The sequence below is a fragment of the Cladophialophora bantiana genome (assembly GCF_000835475.1).
Source record: "Cladophialophora bantiana CBS 173.52 unplaced genomic scaffold supercont1.25, whole genome shotgun sequence".
NCBI classification, from domain to species: domain Eukaryota; kingdom Fungi; phylum Ascomycota; class Eurotiomycetes; order Chaetothyriales; family Herpotrichiellaceae; genus Cladophialophora; species Cladophialophora bantiana.
Genome location: NW_015971599.1, coordinates 443,098 through 460,527, shown reverse-complemented (window position 1 = coordinate 460,527; position 17,430 = coordinate 443,098). Strand labels below are relative to the sequence as shown.

General features: G+C 51.9%; 3 protein-coding genes across 3 annotated transcripts; all 3 read left to right on the top strand.

The window, feature by feature from the left end:
• Positions 1-4,502: 4,502 nt before the first annotated feature.
• On the top strand, positions 4,503-11,561 carry Z519_12091 (uncharacterized protein; the record flags this gene model as incomplete). Its single annotated transcript, XM_016769799.1, has 7 exons — positions 4,503-4,530; positions 4,589-5,151; positions 5,352-7,718; positions 7,812-8,345; positions 8,441-9,351; positions 9,441-10,026; positions 10,143-11,561. The coding sequence occupies 7 exons, from the start codon at positions 4,503-4,505 to the stop codon at positions 11,559-11,561; spliced, it is 6,408 nt and encodes a 2,135-aa protein (XP_016614124.1).
• Positions 11,562-12,946: 1,385 nt separating this feature from the next.
• Z519_12090 (uncharacterized protein) lies at positions 12,947-14,957 on the top strand (the record flags this gene model as incomplete). Its single annotated transcript, XM_016769798.1, has 6 exons — positions 12,947-13,118; positions 13,166-13,422; positions 13,479-13,517; positions 13,569-14,023; positions 14,078-14,501; positions 14,568-14,957. The coding sequence occupies 6 exons, from the start codon at positions 12,947-12,949 to the stop codon at positions 14,955-14,957; spliced, it is 1,737 nt and encodes a 578-aa protein (XP_016614123.1).
• Positions 14,958-15,639: 682 nt separating this feature from the next.
• Positions 15,640-16,812, top strand: Z519_12089 (uncharacterized protein; the record flags this gene model as incomplete). The annotated part of the gene is made up of 1 exon (XM_016769797.1): positions 15,640-16,812. The coding sequence occupies one exon, from the start codon at positions 15,640-15,642 to the stop codon at positions 16,810-16,812; it is 1,173 nt and encodes a 390-aa protein (XP_016614122.1).
• Positions 16,813-17,430: the final 618 nt, after the last annotated feature.

The window sequence follows — 17,430 nt, the reverse complement described above, 5'->3', positions numbered from 1 at the left end:
ATCGAAAATGCACGGAGACGTCAATAATGAGTTGGATTGCCGGGTAGAGAAGACTTGAATCTCTGAAATCACCTCAAAAATGAGGGTGTTGCTGGCAGTTAAATTGATTGGCCAAAAAAAGAGGACCTTAAAGGCCACCCTGGAGCAAAGTAGATTGTCCGACTGGTGTTGCCGACTCAACCACAGCAATCGTTGGAAGATATCGGATATAAACAAATGCAACAGACCTCAGGGTAGCTGTACAGCTCTCTGGCCATATCAGCGGACTTTCAGCTCCATCAGTGATGGTTTTCACAGGTGAGAGTAGTGTTTTTTTTTTTTGGAAGAGAGCAAAGGGCGCGGCTAACAGTAGAGCAAAATGACGTTCCTTGCACGTGACTGTGCACGTGACTGAAATCAAATGCCAAACTGGAAAGCTTTGGGCTGAAACACGAATTAATATTGTGCAGAGCGAGTATTCTGATGGCAACCCGATTTCCTTCTTCTATCACAGGTCCCTACCTTCATTGCGCGTCAAGACCTTGCTTTCTTTCATGTCCCATCTTGGTACCTCCACTCCGCGGTAAACCTCTCGAGGCAACCTCCAGAACACCTTGAACCATGCGGTCGCTGAACGTCCTTCTGGACGTTGCTATGGTGAACAACTCGGTTCCCTAAGCTACAGCATGTAAATGTTTACCAATACACACCAGAGCGCATGTACTCTGAGCTTGGAAATGACCAGGAGCAGTCCGACATTCGTCGGGCCTGGGTGTCCAGGCACCTCATTACACCCACTAATCTGTCCGGGGTAGAAGAGACAACATTGGTCTAGCATCTACCTCGTATTAGACTACAAATTAGACGATGTATTACTCGTAGACGAAGCTGGTTGAGAATACTGGCGCCAGCGACCTGGTACTTACAAATACGTACCTAGCAAACCTGCAAGCTCGCAAGCTACCTAGTGGGTAAGGGAAGGCCTCCTCTCGGATGCCAGTGGGTAGTTACCTAAGCTGCTAGATGGTTTGCGAAATGGACCATGATAGCCAGCACCACGAGTTCATTCAAGCGAGTCTTCTTGCACGAGTCGTAAGCTGCCATCTCAATAACGTCACAATCTAACAGCTTTCGGAGGCATCACCAGAGACGTTCGTCCCAACTCAAAAGCTGGATCGGTACATGCTCTCGCCGACCATTGAAATGCCGTCTCTAGAGCAATCAGCCGAGTAGGGGTATTTCTTACCAGGCGAGCAGGGTAGCGAATAAGAGAATGGATGAGCTTCAAGAGTTTAAATCGCCCAGGGCATGTATTACAACAGTTACTGTAAATTTGGTCTGCGGTTGGCGACGGCACTGGTTAACGCTGATCATCTTTTCGACTCGCACAGCTTTTTGCAGGATTCGTCGTCGGCAAGGACCTACGTGAACCTAGCCAGAATTGCGGTCAAGCAATCACCTACCTTCCCGACATGCCTCCGGGCCCGGGGACTCACAGCTTGGAATATGGCCAGACTCCCATCGTTGAATGATGTGGATACTAAAGAGAGGGTGATATGATATTTTTCTGGCCGTGGAATGGCTTTTGTCGATAGTGGTGTGCATCCCTGATCACTGCTTACTTTTGTACACAAGGATTCTTGCTCCAATGATGCACATCTAGCATTGGGATAGTTCGAAAACGGGCGCCGAGAGGGATAACCACAGGAAGGAAACCTCGATGTCGTGGCCCTACGTGGGAATGCCTCAACGGCCTACGAAAACTTGCAAAATTCATGCGCGATGAGGCAAGAGTACAGTGAGGATTTCACAGAACGGCACCTGCCCGTGTGTTGCTCGGCAGAGTTTCCCGCCCTCGAGACTGTTCCTATCCTGAAAGTGATCCTCCCTTCATTCGGAGCCGCCAAAGAGGAGTAAATACCAGGTCTGTGATATGAGTGGAACCCCAGGAGAGTCGAAGTGGAGTGTTTGGATGTCACAGCAGTTCCAACTCAATCGCCACCGCTTTGCAGTCATGACATTGGATGATGTTGCCTTGGGATTGGAGAGTATCAGGATGGGTTTCTTTGGGGAGGGTTTGTGGTGAGGGCATGCGGAAGTTTCACTGAAGCCAAATGGGTTACCCAACTGGACTCGACTCAACCTCGTCTCCATGATCAGGAGACTTTATAGCATGTAAATGGAGTCTCGCAATATCCCTGTTTCATTCACGTTCCCCTCCCCACAACCTCTTTCATACAGGCACGTCCTAACCTCCCCGCTGTTCAGAAAAGAACACCGCTGTTAAGGTAGGCTGGAACAAGATATCTGCCTGGATTTTCTCGTCAATTTCGATTCTGTTTCACCTTCTGCATAGATCAACCTCGCCTTTTGCCTTCTTTATACCTCGCATTCCGTGACGGGCGATCGCACGTACAAAGTCTACCCAAGCAGACTGTGGCACCAATCACTGTTCCGTTAGCAGAGTGCGAAACGATCAGCGGGCGGCAGAGACCCATCAAAGCCCGATTGGATACTTGCCGGTGCCGTGAGTGCTCCCTCCACCTTGGGATGATCGGGGAGCATTGCTTCCTCCGCCTTCTCGGCATTGTGCAATTTACGAAATTCGTCTATGGCTGATGCCCTCGTAATGCTGGCATTGTACCTTAGGAAGCCGCCAAGGGACAAGATTGCACAGGCAACAAAAGTATGCAAGCTCGTGTTGATGACAAGGAGTGTAACACTGACGTTCTCAGCGTAGAATGGCTCAAGGGTAGGACAATTCTAGACTATACCTCGGGGATGTAAAGCACGGAACGACAGACGGCGGTCCAATCACGTCCGAAGTCGCCTGTCAAAAGTACGATCTTGCGCAAAAGGAGCACCGGCAGGGGGATCTAATGAAAGTTGGAGGATGAATCCCGTGGTGTCTTTACGTACTGAAGAGGGTGCGGCCTTTCCAGAAACGACGAGGCTGCATGCATTGGCGGCCGCTGGCTGGTGCTGGTGCCTCCGGACTTGGCATGGCCATGACGCTTCTGGATGCGGGGAGCCTTCGATCGGCATGACCGTTTCCTCCAGGGACTTGCCGGGGGAGGGGGGGCAAGCAGAGTCTCCGTGGCGATTGGCAGGCCTTGAAGAGGCTGTCACTCCGCCCGGATCCGGCGCTCGGCACTTCTAGCGGGCGAGTGTCTAGCCTATACGAGAGCCTAGCCTAGTGACCTAACCACCCGGGGCCACCCTCCGACTAGTGGGTTATCCGCTCAGCGCAAAACTCACTCTCAACTCCTCTCTCCCTCTGTGGGATGCTGCGCTTCAGGCAGTCCACATCGATTTGCGAGACATCGCCAGAATCTGCAGATGACAAAGAGCTGCAGCCGAAAAGATCTTCTCTCGCTCATCTGACGATGGTCCTCGAAACGAAGTGGTTTAGCTAAAGCTTCAGTCCGCACCTCGTTGGACAACACATGCAGCAGCCCACCGATTTGGTGACATCTCAAGTCTCGTTCAGGCGAGGGGAAATGTACGTACCAAGTCCACTTTGACTAAAATTGTGCAGAAGCGCAGCAGCATGTAATGCCCAGCCATTTCCAGCTCCTCGACGGTTAGCGATGGCGCAATCTAGACTCAACCCAAGCCATCAGCGAATAGGTCATGCAAGCCATGTCAAACCCGCATTCCTACTGGGTATTCAGATGTCGAAGCAACAAGTGTGATCACGGACGTGGTCTCGTAAGACCGCGGCTGTCTAGCTGAGTACAATGACTGAATCTGCTATGATAAATGCAAGACACACTTTTCTATTCCCTGCCAATTCGAGCGAAGGCACAAGGATCCTACCTTATTGCGGAGACAACTTGACATCGAAACAGTTCGGTAGGTGTCTTCCGCTAAGCGAATATGTCTAACTCTAGCATGCAGCTAGGAGGATCCTTCCTGCTTCTTTTACGTATCCCCTCTCGGGTCCCTGAGAGGATACTCATCCAAGAGCTACATCGAGGATGCTGATGCTTCAACCTCTGGGCTACGCTTGGCTGGACTGTCCAAAGCGGTAGGTGGCTTGCATATCAGCAAGGATTGAGAGTGGCTTAAACGTTGTGGTCGGTTGTTGCGCATTCAACGCTGGTTGTTAGCAATTCCGTCTTCCCAGAAAGGTGCTTGAGGGACCAAAGCCATCGCCGATAGCTTTTCGCGTTTCCCAGGTGTGGTAGCCAATGATTCGGCCGTCGAGGGGGAGCTGAGGACGATCTCATGGATGGAATGGATACTTTGCTCCTAGCAGTAGACCCGACATCCCCCGCCGTCTCTGGTGACTGGGTCTTGACAAAACACATCCTAGCGGGAAGAGCTGAGGACATACGTATGTTGCATCCACTGACATACCTAAAGAAGAGGGAACTTCCCAGGGTCGAGTGTGGAACTGCCTCATGCTCGAGTATATAGCTCAGTGCACAAATGGCCCGGGTTCCCCGCCTCTGAGTTTTCATCATTGAGAAACTGGCAGCCGTTTGAGACTTTTTGACTTTCCCAGGTGGACTGTCATCATGCTCGGTCTGTTGCGGCAACCGTTTGGTATAAAGTTCCCTTCCCCAGCCGCAAAGGTGATTGCTAACCACGACTCTCTTTGCAGGACAAGACTCTTCGGCTGTCAAGGCCGAGAAAATCGAGAAACAATCTAGTATGACTTCCTCTTCTTTTCGGCGGGTCAGCAGCTCGTCGACAAATGGCTTCCAGTACACATCAACCTCTTCTATCTCAAATGGCGTCAACGGGGGCACGTACTCAGCTCTCGCCCCCCCAGATATTCCGGATGTCACAGTCCGGTCAGCTAAACCAATGCCCTCAGTGTTCATGCAGCGACCACGCGCTAGCACAGACCGCACGTCCTCGTTCGGCGGCCTGGAGCAAGTAAAAGAACAGTTGGCGACTTCTCGCAACCACGCTTACCGCGTTCTTGGCTCTAATTTCAGCGGTTATGCATTTGACACTTCCATCACCGGACTCCTCGAATGGATTCGGGATGAAAGGCTCATCCGACTCCCACACAAAGGTGGCTCTTGGGACCGTGTGCTAATTGCCGCACAACACTTCGCGGAACAGGTCCACCGGTTCAACATTGCGATTTCGACCTTTGAGTCCGACATCAATGCAGCTACAAATCTAGTATTTGGGCAGTGTCTTCTGCTGCTAGAGGTACGTCGTTTCCAACCTTTGCGACCTCCGCATTCACAATTCGCTCGGGTTATTGCTTCCTTTTCAACCCTCGTTATCTTCTTTCTCTGTCGCTTTCGATGCAAGCCCTTGACACCTTTGCAGAAGCACAAATCCTTTTCTATCACTGTGATTGCATCACCCCTACAGATCGGAGTACGAACCAGCTAACCCTTTCTTAGCTTGGAAGCGATAATGCTCCCGCATTGGAGACGGTCTTCAACCTCTTTTACCAGTTCGGCCTCGAATTGTCGCCACTTTTGAAACGGGTCGACATCATCACCTCTTCCAGACTCATTTCAGATAATCTTTCCAAGGCCTTTTCCGAACTCTTATCCATCGTGACCGGGGTGGCCATCACATTCTGGCAGATTGTCCATGGGAACAACTCCTCGACCAACCTCGACATATTTTCCACCTTCAGCACATCTATCGAGAGTTTCCGCTCTCGAGTCACTCAGTGTTCTCAGGATATGTGGAATTTCAGCTTGACGGCTAGCGGCTTGAAAGAGGCTCATATCCTTGAAGCCCTGCAGGCGTGGCTGGCTCCCCAAGACACTGTTCTGGCCTTCTTAGCTAGCAACAACATCAATATCGCCAGCCGCCCAGAGCAGTTTACCTGCACATGGTTTCAGTCCCACCTGACAAACTTCATGCGAAGCGGGGAAAGCTCACTTATTGTCGAGGGCAAGACGGGCACGGGCAAGACGACGTTGGCAAACTGGACCGTTGATCGGCTTCAACGACCTATTGGCCGCAAGCTCGTGTTCCCTCTGAGCTTTTTCTTCAACAGCAACATCCCTGCTCAGGCCAATTCCTTTGCGCTGCTCAAAACTCTCTTGTGGCAGATTCTGTCTCAACGCATTGGAGACATCCACCTGTACAAGGCTTTGAGCGAAGCGTACCATGAGTTCAAGGATTCAAACGCACCCCACAAAAATGAAGAGATCCTGTGGTCCGTCCTTGAAAAGGTGCTGTCAACCATTGACTATGATGAGACAAACACACTTGTACTCGTTGTCGACGGTCTTGACGAAATTACAGGGCAGAGACACCATGCTCATGCTGTAGCCAACAGGCTCCATGACTTGGCTGTTAAAATACCTGGTCTGCGATTGATTCGCTTCTCCCAGCCGCTTGAAACATCTCACACGAAGTCGGAATACGTCAAACTTTCGACAGAGACCATGCTTGATGACATCCGAACCATTCTGCGCCGGGAGCTCGGTGACAACAAGTCGTTCGCCGCAATTGAAGACGGTGCCCAGGAATCCGCCATCGACAAATTGGCAGCCGCCGCTGATGGCTCAATTCTCTGGGCCTGGCTTGCTACGCAATACATCGGACACCAAAAAATCCACTCTACGTTCGACGAAGCGCTGCAAACTCTCGTTGCCAGCCCAAAGACTGTGCCGGACATAGCCGAAAGACTGATTTCGGTTCTTCGCATCGACGCACAAGCGAAAAGCTTCCTTTCCATTACTCTGGCTGCGGAGAGGCCATTATTACTCTCAGAACTCGAGCTCTTACTCCAAGCCCAACCAAGCCGTTTCGAGATGGACGAAAAGAGCGTCGACCTTCGTGATCTGATCGCATCCGTCGCCCCCTTCACCATCAGAGGGGAAGGTATGTTAGCAATCAGACATGCGGCGATCAAAACAGCCTTGATTGCAGTTGCCGAAAAGTCGAAGGACTACTCGCTGATCCAAGATCGGCATAGGGATATGCTGACTCGCATTCTGATCCACGCAAAGACTTCCCTCAGAGAAGACCAGGAACCGACGCTGGATTATTTGGATTTCAGCCGGATCCACCGTCCCTCTCACTCCCGCCAGCTGCTAGAGTATACCGTTAGATACTGGATTGTTCACTTCAAGCAGTCGTCACTTCTTAAGCGTGGCGGAGATCTCGATATCCCCAAAGAATTTGCTAACATCTTTCCTTCAACTGTGACCTTAGCCCTCCTTGAGGAAGCCTGCTGGCGCGCACAGACATCACCCAGTGAAGCGACAGAGCTCCACGCTCTCGCCTATCGTGTTCGCATGAACCTATTCGGTCAAGACCACACCTGCGTGTTACAGGCAGCTATTGTCATCGCAAAGATATATGAGACCACTCTGTTACGACTCCACGATGCAGCGTCCTGGTACATGACATCAATCAGGGCTGCTACAAAGATATTGGGCTCGCATCATGATCTCGTTGTCCAACTCTGTCTCTGCTTGCTACGGGTGACAGAAGGCTTGGTGACAAAAACCAGGAGTCAGATAACAACTTATCGTGAAGAAACACTGCGAATCCTCGTCTCCGCCTACACATACCGTTACGGCGCGAGCTCGAGGGAGGTATCTGCATGTTACAGACTGTTGAGCGAGCTTTATGTCTTCATCGGCGAAACTGAAAAGACTGAAGAATTCAAGCAGAAATCTGGTTCGACCGTCATCGACGATCAGGGCATCCAAGAAAATGGCGAAAAGGTGTCCCGCAGCTTGGATGTCACCCTCCTTAAGCGCAAGGAAAAGGAGCTCATTGATACCTTTGAGGGATCAGTAAGTCAAGTCTTTCGAGTGCTAATCCCACGCGACGATTTAACTCCGTCATATACGATGTCAACTTGGCCACGAGCTAACTGATATTTACAGCTTTTCGCTGGTTATCAAGAGGAAACTGCAGAATCTCTCACCTTGTCGTTAGTCGAAGGCATCTTTGCGCGCGCAACTGAGTTGATCCAGCGCGAGGACTATGAGAAGGCTGAAGAACTCTACATTGAACTGTGGTGGAAACTGACCGAGCACTGCGCCAGTGTTAGGACCTTGGAGTGGCACCAGAAGAAGCTAGAATTGATGCTGGCCTATGCTCGTTTCTTGCACTCCCGGAAACGCGTTGACGAGGCGTCTTCTGTCCTTCTGTTCGCCTGGAAGGAGTTTGAACACAGCGAATTCTCGATGTACGAGTCCATTGTTCGACTCCTGAAAGAGATCGCTGTCATCATGAAGGCCGTCAAGCTCAACACAGTGGCTCTATCCGTCTATCAGAAATGCTTCTCCTACTACAGAAACGTCAGCGAAAGCACCTTCATTACGGAGATTGAAGAGCAAATCACTGCCACTTCCATGGAAATTATTAAATGTTCAACCACCACAGTCAGCGAATCCACCGAAGTCACAATACGCGAGGTATGTCATCTCCCACGCGTCTAATTGAACTCCCTACGCTTGTTTTAAGTTTTGTTGTCATCCTGAAAGTCCTAGAGCTGACTACGAGCTTCAAGGTATTCGAGCATACCATCACCACCTCTGCCGAGGCTACCCATTCCACCTTCGAACTTGCCAAGTCACTGACAGCTATTTACATTGAACAAAGCCGGTACTCACAAGCCATAACGGTCCTCGAAAGCACAATGAAGAAGGGCTGGGCGGCATTGTTCAACGACGCTCTCGAGAGCATTACTCTCCCTGCCAAATTTTCCACAGAGAGTGTTATGCTTGCCGTGCGCTTAGCTGAATGCTACGAACAACACCAGGTTCTGGACCAGAGCGAGCAAATTTACCTGAGGCTCTATCGTGCCCATCACAAGACACACAGTATTGACAATCCTGCCGTTGCCAAACACTCGGATATGTATGTGGCGTTCCTGAAGCGCCATGGGTTCCACGACCGCATCATTGGCTTTTATCAAGAGTTGTTGATCGACTACCGCAACTTCTACGGCAAGAGTGACAAGGAGACAATAACTCTCCTCTACAATCTCGCAGACACTTGCCGGACTCACCATCTTGTCCATAGGTACTGGGTGGAATACTACCTTGAAATCGTCAATGCGGTCAACAAAGGCGAGTTGATCAGTCAGAGAGATGCACTCCGCGCTCTCATCATTGTTGCCGAGCATTACTATGAGAGTCGGCGATTTACAGAAGCCTTAATTCATTTCAAGTCAATTGCGGCCACATTCATCAAGTTTGGCACTCAGTATGAACAATTCACCGATGCTGCAGTCGTCCGGCGCCTGTTGGAGAAGTACTACACCTCGATGGAAGAGACAAAGCTGGATGTCGACCAACACGTGAAGATCTTGCGGGAGATCCGTGAAGCTTGCTTCAAATATTACGGAGAAAAGTCTGTGATCTCGATCATTACAACAAGCGCATTGGCTGAGGCATGCTCCAAGAGCCAAGAGTATTGGTAAGTCACTTTTCTTCACGGCATCTGTTCTCGAAAGAGCTATTATAATTCCCTTCCCTTCATTAATAGACACTAAGATTACTTTACAGGTTCGAATCCATCCGCTATTTCGAGACCGTGTCGCAGCATTCTGAAGTGGTGTCGGTCCAGACGATCGAGCGGTCCAAGAGCATGATCAAGGAGCTTTATATCAAGCAGATTACATCAACCAAGTCCACAACATTGAGCAAAGAGACTGTCGAAAAGGCCGAGTCTCTCCTGTTCGAGAAGTACATATCGAGCCGCACCGCGCATGAGTACACGCAGACGAAGACGCTCAAGCAACTCCAGCAGCTGATCGCCATTTACCACAAGCAGCAAAAGACAGACCTTATCATCAAAGAACTCAGGTCTTTGATCCTGGATATCGTCCTGAACGTTCACACAACGGAAGAACTGGTCTACGTGGCTGATTTCCTCGCCTCGATCTTCATCAGCTACGACCTCCGCCGCTACGCCTTGGAGATCGTCAGAGATCTCAAACTCCAGGCTATCTACCAGTCTGCGCCCAAGACTTCCGCGTTCCACGGCACGACGATCGGGCGAGCTTGCTTCGCTTTTATTGCTGCCTTTGAATATCATGTCCGCAGCGACCATACTCTAAGCATTGCACACAATATTGCCGAGTTGGTAGCCGTAAGTGATACTCCAGATCTGAACTCGTCTCCTCGAAGTCGTCTCTTTCTTAAATCAAGACATTGGCACCTACTCCCTTCTGATTCATTATTCGTATACTGACCGAATCTCAACAGGAACACTTGTTCTACGAACGCTTCGTCAGGTCCATCAAGGCCAAAGCCAAGCTGCAAGCGGTCTTCGTCCATGCGGCTCGTCTCCGCCATATTCTCGTCCGAAACAACCGCTTTGAGGACTTCACCATCATTGAAACGCAGCTGATTGATTTCTTCGCTGCTTCGGAAGTCTCAGTGTCCAAAGCCGTTTCGCGAGCTGCCCTGCAAGCATTTGTCAATGTTATCACCAAGTATGCTGCGGAGCATCCAAACGTCCACTTCAAGAGTTTTGTCGTTGCAGCTAGCTACGCCGCTGTTGACCAGCTTCGCCTATTGTTGAAGCAGAACAAGGATCAGGAAGCCCTTGATCTTGCAACTTGCACGTTCAAGTTCCTCATGGCGCACGAAGGTCTTGATGACCCGACCGAAATCCGTCTTGGGTTCCAGCTATGCCTCATGACTGCTGGAAGAGGTGAATTTGCCTACAAGAGCAGCAGTCCGAAGGTTCAAAGCGAGATGCTCGCACTCTCTCAGCAGATCTTGGCTGAAGTTTTTGATATTTGCAAGAACAATAACATCAACATTGCCCGAGCCCAGCTATCTGAACTCAACGAACTCATTAGCTTGATTGGCGAACACAAGGACTATGCCCGTCTTTCTTGGCTTCTCAATACTCTGTGGACGTCTCGCGAGGGCCAAAGCTCCTGGCCTCAGGATACTATCCTTGACCTTGGTTTCCGCCTTGTTCAAGCGGAGTTCAGTGCCGGCAATTACAAGCCTGCGTTGCGCCTGTGCGAAGACATTGTGTACAACATCAAACGCGTCCATGGATCGAGGAATCCGCGTTTGTACTCGTGCTGGAATCTGCTGGCAGAGCTCTACACCGGATATGCAAACCATTTGCTGGCCGAGGCCGCCAAACAGGAGCCTGCCACCAAGAAGGTGTCGGAGCAGAGCGCTCTCCTTTACCTGAGAAAGGCGGCGGACGTCCATCTCACGGCACTCAAGCAATTGGTGGATGCCGATGCGGCTGACACCGGCGATGATGATGACTATGAGTTGGACTTCGGCATCAGCTTGAAGAAAGCTGCTACAACCAACGGTGCCAATGGCGTGAGCTCTCAACCCAAAGTCAGTGGGGACCACAAACATGTGCGCTCTTTCCAAAACCGAGAGGAGGAGCTTGAGATCGTCCGCAGACATCTCAGACTGCTCAAACTCGCGCTTCAGCGGGCCGGTGGCTTCTCTAAGTCGCTCAGGGAGTACGAAACCTTGACGCAGAAGATCAGTGCCCATTACGGCGAAGATTTGAAGCTCAAGGATCTCGAGTGGAATGCCGCCAAGTGGAAAGTCGACGGGCTGACGCTGGGCCAAGCAGAAGGGCAGAAGCAGGATGGTGTGTTCCGTATTCCTATGCACTGGGAAATTCATGTGGCTTGATCGTGGTCTGGCAGGGCGATGATGACAGGGGGAAAGAGAAGAATGGCGCATGGGCAACAATTGAAAACAACTAATATCGACCGAGAAAATTGACAACACCACCACCACCACCACCACCACCACCACAACAACAACAACAACAACAACAAAAAAAAAAGTGACGATTGGTATCTAGTCGTGAGCTGGATTTTGGATTCGATGCTTTTGAATGTCCTCTCAGGTAACTAATAATAGTCAAGTATGCTCTCTCAATTGTCCATTGTAATTTCATGTCACCTTACAGGTTCATGGCTTTAAGTTGCAGTGGGTGCAGTGGGTTGATGCCGCGAGGCTGGGGGAGAAGGGGCCCAATCGGGGTTGCGTACAGTGTTCAGATAAGAGAAACACGGGAGGAGCCTTGTTCATTGACCAAGATGCTGTACCAAGTGTTCCGTGGATCCCGTGTATCGCCTATTGATCGATTTGGTTTCAAGCTTGTATAATCCCTTGCACAGTTTCCAGGGCGGGAAATTGCCTCTGCGGTTTGAGAACTGTCGGCTTAGCCTCCACTCTGAAGGGTAGGTTAGCCGATCGCATTTCCTCCACCCGCAAATGCCACTGCCACAAAGATACCTTCGTAGATCTCCTCCTTCTCCCCAATGAATAACATTCAGACCTTTGTCGCGTGAGACCTTATCGACAGCTTTCGACCCCCCGCATACATATACTTGAATCGCCTAGTTGCCAATAAGGTTCACGGTTTACAAAACAATGACAACAGCCAACACCTCTCTTCCGGCTTCACACCCTCAGCCATTGGAGAATCTCGTCAGTGGCTCCAGTGGGATTCCACCGCCGTCTTGGCCATGCTTCCGCCCAGACGACAAGCCTCGGCGCGCGCTGGGGATTCGCCTCTATGGGCGCAGGAAACTTCTTGTCTTCGTGGATCTTCTGCCAGTCTCCGCTCCCGCTCGGCTGCAATGGGCTTCTCGAACCGTGGTATCGCCTCCGCCGAGTCGTATTATCTCTTGGTCGTAACCTCTTGGCCTCCGCATCTGCTCGGTGCCTTCCACTATCAGTTAAGTGACGTGACCTCGTTGACTGGGCCAAGCCGCCACGCCGAAGAAAGCTCTCCACCTTGGAAGGCTTGCAAGAGCGCTGACATAGGAGACGCGGATGGCCGAGAGATAGCAGATTGAGCTTCTTGACCCTGTTGTACCCTCCATTAACCGCTGGGAGATGGTGGTATTAAAGGTGCGGACGGGATCTACTCCTGCCTCCTTCATCTCCCCTCTCTTGCATAGTCTGTGCGTTGCTCAGAGCGTTGTCCATTGTCTCTCGAGCAGCTCTTGAACCCCCCCAGGGATCCTTCTTATCTTCCCTTCTACTGATACTCAATCGGGAAAATGAGTCTCGACGCGCCGAAGGAATACACCATAGCACAGGAGTCGCCGACCGACTCTGAGAAAGCCGTGCCCATCACCAGGCACAGTCCAGGAGATGGCTACGTCCCCGAGGACTTTCGCGAGAAGGACTTTCTCACCCGCAATGGCCTCAGCCTCAACAGTTTCCGAAGACGTAAGGCTTCTCTATTGTCGCATCAACATGCATTGACAATTCCACAGGCGACTGGGGGACGGGCGTGGAGGAGCTTGATCGGTCCATGAAGTCCCGCCACCTGAACATGATTGCTATTGGGGGCTCAATCGGCGCTGGTTTCTTCGTTGGCTCTGGAGGAGCTTTGACTCGAGGCGGCCCGGCCTCTCTTCTCATTTGCTTCCTCATCACCGGAGTTATGATCTTCAACGTCGTCTATGCGCTCGGAGAATTGGCCGTCATGTACCCCATCAGCGGAGGTTTCTACACATATTCGGTTCGCTTTGTAGGTTGCGAGCCTGCCAGTACAAGAACAGGTCCACGGTGCTAACGGCACGATAGATTGATCCTTCATGGGGTTTCGCGATGGGTTGGAACTACGTAGGTCTTCATGCCGAGTATTGACCAAGTTTGTCCACTCACAGAGAGCAGGTCTTCCAATGGATCATCGTCCTACCGCTTGAATTGACCGTCTGCTCCTTCACCGTGCAATATTGGAACAAAGACATAAGCGTTGCGGTCTGGATCACCATCTTTTGGGTCTTCATAATCTTTATCAATGTCTTTGGGACCCTGGGCTACGCCGAGGAGGAATTTTGGGCCTCCCTGTTCAAACTCCTCGCGACCGTCATCTTCATGGTCGTTGCCGTCGTTCTCGTTTGCGGCGGTGGACCCTCGAGTGGTATCTACGACGAGTACTGGGGCGCCCGGCTGTGGTATAACCCTGGTGCCTTTCAGAACGGCTTCCGTGGCTTCTGCTCCGTGTTTGTCACGGCGGCGTTTGCATTTGCTGGCACCGAACTCGTGGGACTCGCTGCCGCCGAATCCAACAACCCTGGCAAGTCCCTTCCGAGCGCCATCAAACAGGTCTTCTGGCGTATTACCCTGTGAGAGGATACCACGTTTCCCCTCCAAGTGACTGTGCAGCTAATGGGTTACAGATTCTACATCCTCGGGCTCACTTTCGTTGGCCTTTTGGTTAGCTCTACTGACGACCGTCTCCTCAACGCCGCCAACCCGTACGCAGACGGCACGTCGCCTTTCGTGCTGGCACCCCTTGATGCCGGCCTGATCGGCTACGACAGTTTTATGAACGTGGTCATTCTTGTCTCGGTCGTGTCGATTGGTGTTTCCAGCGTCTACGGCGGCTCGCGAACCTTGACCGCCCTCGCTCAGCAGGGGTATGCGCCCCGGATTTTCTCCTACATCGACAGGTCCGGCCGACCGCTGCCCTCTGTGGTACTCAACCTGGCCTTTGGTGCGTTGGCTTATGTTGTCCTGGCGTCATCCGGCGGCGTCGTCTTCGACTGGCTGCTCGCGCTGTCTGGTCTCGCCGCCCTCTTCACCTGGGGCTCTATCTGCGTGGTAAGTCCCTTGCAATGGCCGCCATTTCGTATACTCAGAAGTTGCCCTTTTACTGACAAGATGCAGGCGCACATCCGGTTCCGAGCAGCTTGGACCCACCAGGGGCGCAGCCTGGACGATATCCCATTCAAGGCGATCGGCGGCGTGTGGGGATCGTGGCTGGGCCTGTTCCTCGTGTGCATCGCGCTGGCGGCACAGTTCTTCGTCGCCATCGCCCCGCCCTTCACCAGCGACCTGGCCAGCGCCGAAGACTTCTTCAAGGCCTACCTGGCCCTCCCCGTGGTGCTCTTCTTCTGGGCCTGCGGCTACCTGTGGAAACGCCACGGATTCCTCCGCCTCGACCAGATCGATCTCGACACAGGCCGTCGCGAGCACGACTGGGAGACCATCAATGCCTTCAGGGCCAGAGTCGCGACTTGGCCGTGGTGGAGGAAGGCGCTCAGCGCCATCTTCTGAAAGACTAGAAGGCGAATGAATGGTTAGGAAGCGTTACGGCCAGGTGAGAGGCGAGTGAGAGTAGGAGAGGCTGTTTGACGAAGACAGTATTCGTGTCCTTCTGAATGGAACCGGTAGCACATTTCTTATTCCTCCATGAAGGTCCCCTCTGTAGGCACGTGGTCGACTCGCACCGATATGCATCGACTTGGTATACCCTGTACTGTGAATGGATGAATGGATGAATGGCTGAATATCTGGTACTCCATATATCTATACACCACATACATACCATAGTTGCAGTGTCAACGCAGGCATGAATATCCATTTTATATGTGTGACGCATTGTTGGCTGATAGTTATCGACGTAGGGACGGGGGATGCGAAAGGGCTCGCGAGGCCCCTAGGCTAATAGCGAATGAGGCGTCCAGACTCCAAAAGGTGGGATCTAAACCCATCACGGCAAAGATACACAACGAGTCAAGACCCAGGCATAAATGTCCGGCTTGTCCCGTCCTCAGAATATTGCAGTTCCCATGGTGGGAGCTATGCTTCTTCGATCGCCACGACGAGAAACAACTTGTCATACCTCACTCTCTCGTGTCCATCCGCAGATCCCAGGGACCTTGTGACTGACTGCCGAACGTATCTGCTATTCCTTACTCATTCGGCCCCGAGTCGAAGGTCGCGGCGTGGGGTGGCAATGACGGACCCACCGATATCGTCATTTCCATCGACATCGCCTCTAAGAAAAGCGTGTCGCAATTGCACGAGGAGCAAGCGGCGGTGCGTGATTGGGCTTCCAAAGTGCCAGCGCTGTCGGAAGATGAATCTCGACTGCGTGTACGATCTGGAGCCGCTCTTGACACAGAATTCATCGGGTGCATCTTCATCTCCCGGGACACAACGCCGCAGATGCAGGAAAAGCCGCGCTCTCACAGCCAAGTCGGACACGGGCCATAGTGGCGACGCAAGCGCCGACGCAGCCGAGCCCGACTTCCTGCAGTACATCTCCTCCTTGCACATGAGCGACAAGATCCACGCCTGCTTGGCCCACCGAACGCTGGTGCTTGCGCTGACAGCCGTGCCTCTGACGGCGGATCCCGAAGCCACGCACTACATCATTGGCGAGATGCTTCGGATTCCGGACCTGGTGCGAAAAGGACGGGCGACGCCTTTTGTTCATCCTCAGCTGCATGGGACAACCTCTCAGCGGTATCTGGCCTGGGTGCTTGAGGACGTCAGGTTTGACAGCAGTCATTTCTCTGAGCTCATCACCCTGGACGCACAAACTGTCCCTCTGATAGAGTTAGTGGCTGCCACACAAGCTCTGATCCTGCTCCTGATTCAACACGCCTTTAACCAGAAGTCTACCTGGCCAGTCAACCTGGGGTTCGAACTATTGGCCAGATGGACTACTATACTCTGGACATCGGCGACGGGCAGAATGCCCCATAACTTGGACCCATGGCAGAGCTGGATTCTGGGCGAGAGCGTCCGTCGGGCTATCCTAATGTCGTATCTACTCGATGGCACATACAGTGCATGGAGAGTTGGCTGGTGTTGTCATCAGCTATTTGTTTACGCACTGCCCTTCAGCTCACAGGGACGATTGTGGCTCACTGATACCCCAGAGAAATGGGCTGCTTTGACCAACTGTGGACCCGGGGTGTCAATAGCGAGAACCTTGGTGTCGCTCAAGGAATTCACCGGAACTTTTGCTGAGAAACCATTCGAGCCTGGAGACGATTTGTTCCAGAGGTTACTCCTGGTGTCGCATCATGGAAAGAAATCGGTGGAAGATGGATTGATGGGTTGTAGTGGAGGCACAACCAAACCGCTGATGACGGTGATGTCTTTCACCATGGAGAAATGAATTGTGGTTCCTTCGCATGGATCTTGCCCACATGCCGACTAAGCTTTGGGCTCTAGCTGCTGACTGTGCTATACCGTCAGTGCCGGTGTCTCATTTCGCTAGGTTGAGGACAGGAGGAGAATCTTGCGGTCTCTCGAGTAGGGACGAGGCGGGAGGCAGAATTTCGGCATAGTTTCTTCAATGGTCGAAGATTGAGGATCGTTTGACACAGGGACACAGACTCGTCAAAAGTGTACCGAGTACCCTGACTTCAACTCAGAAAGGAGAGAATCGAGGTCAGCAATGGTTCGAGAGAGCAATTCAACGCAGGGATGGCAGCACCATCAAAGTTGACGGTGTCATATTAAGCCAGCAATGGAGAACATGAACACTCGGCCGCATTCCATCAGGCTGTCCAATGATACAGAAAAAGCAAGTCGGGGCAGAGAGATTGGCGAAGGCAGGGGATCCGAGATGAGGTGCAGATGGACACGCATGTCATTGATGGAAGATGTGAGAGATGAATCTGTTGCTGGTTCCTGGAAGTCATGACGTCGCAGTCTGAAATGTGCGGATCATTCACCAATACTTAGGGACCCCTTTGGGGACCCTTAGGTACTCTCAGGTACCCCCGGACAC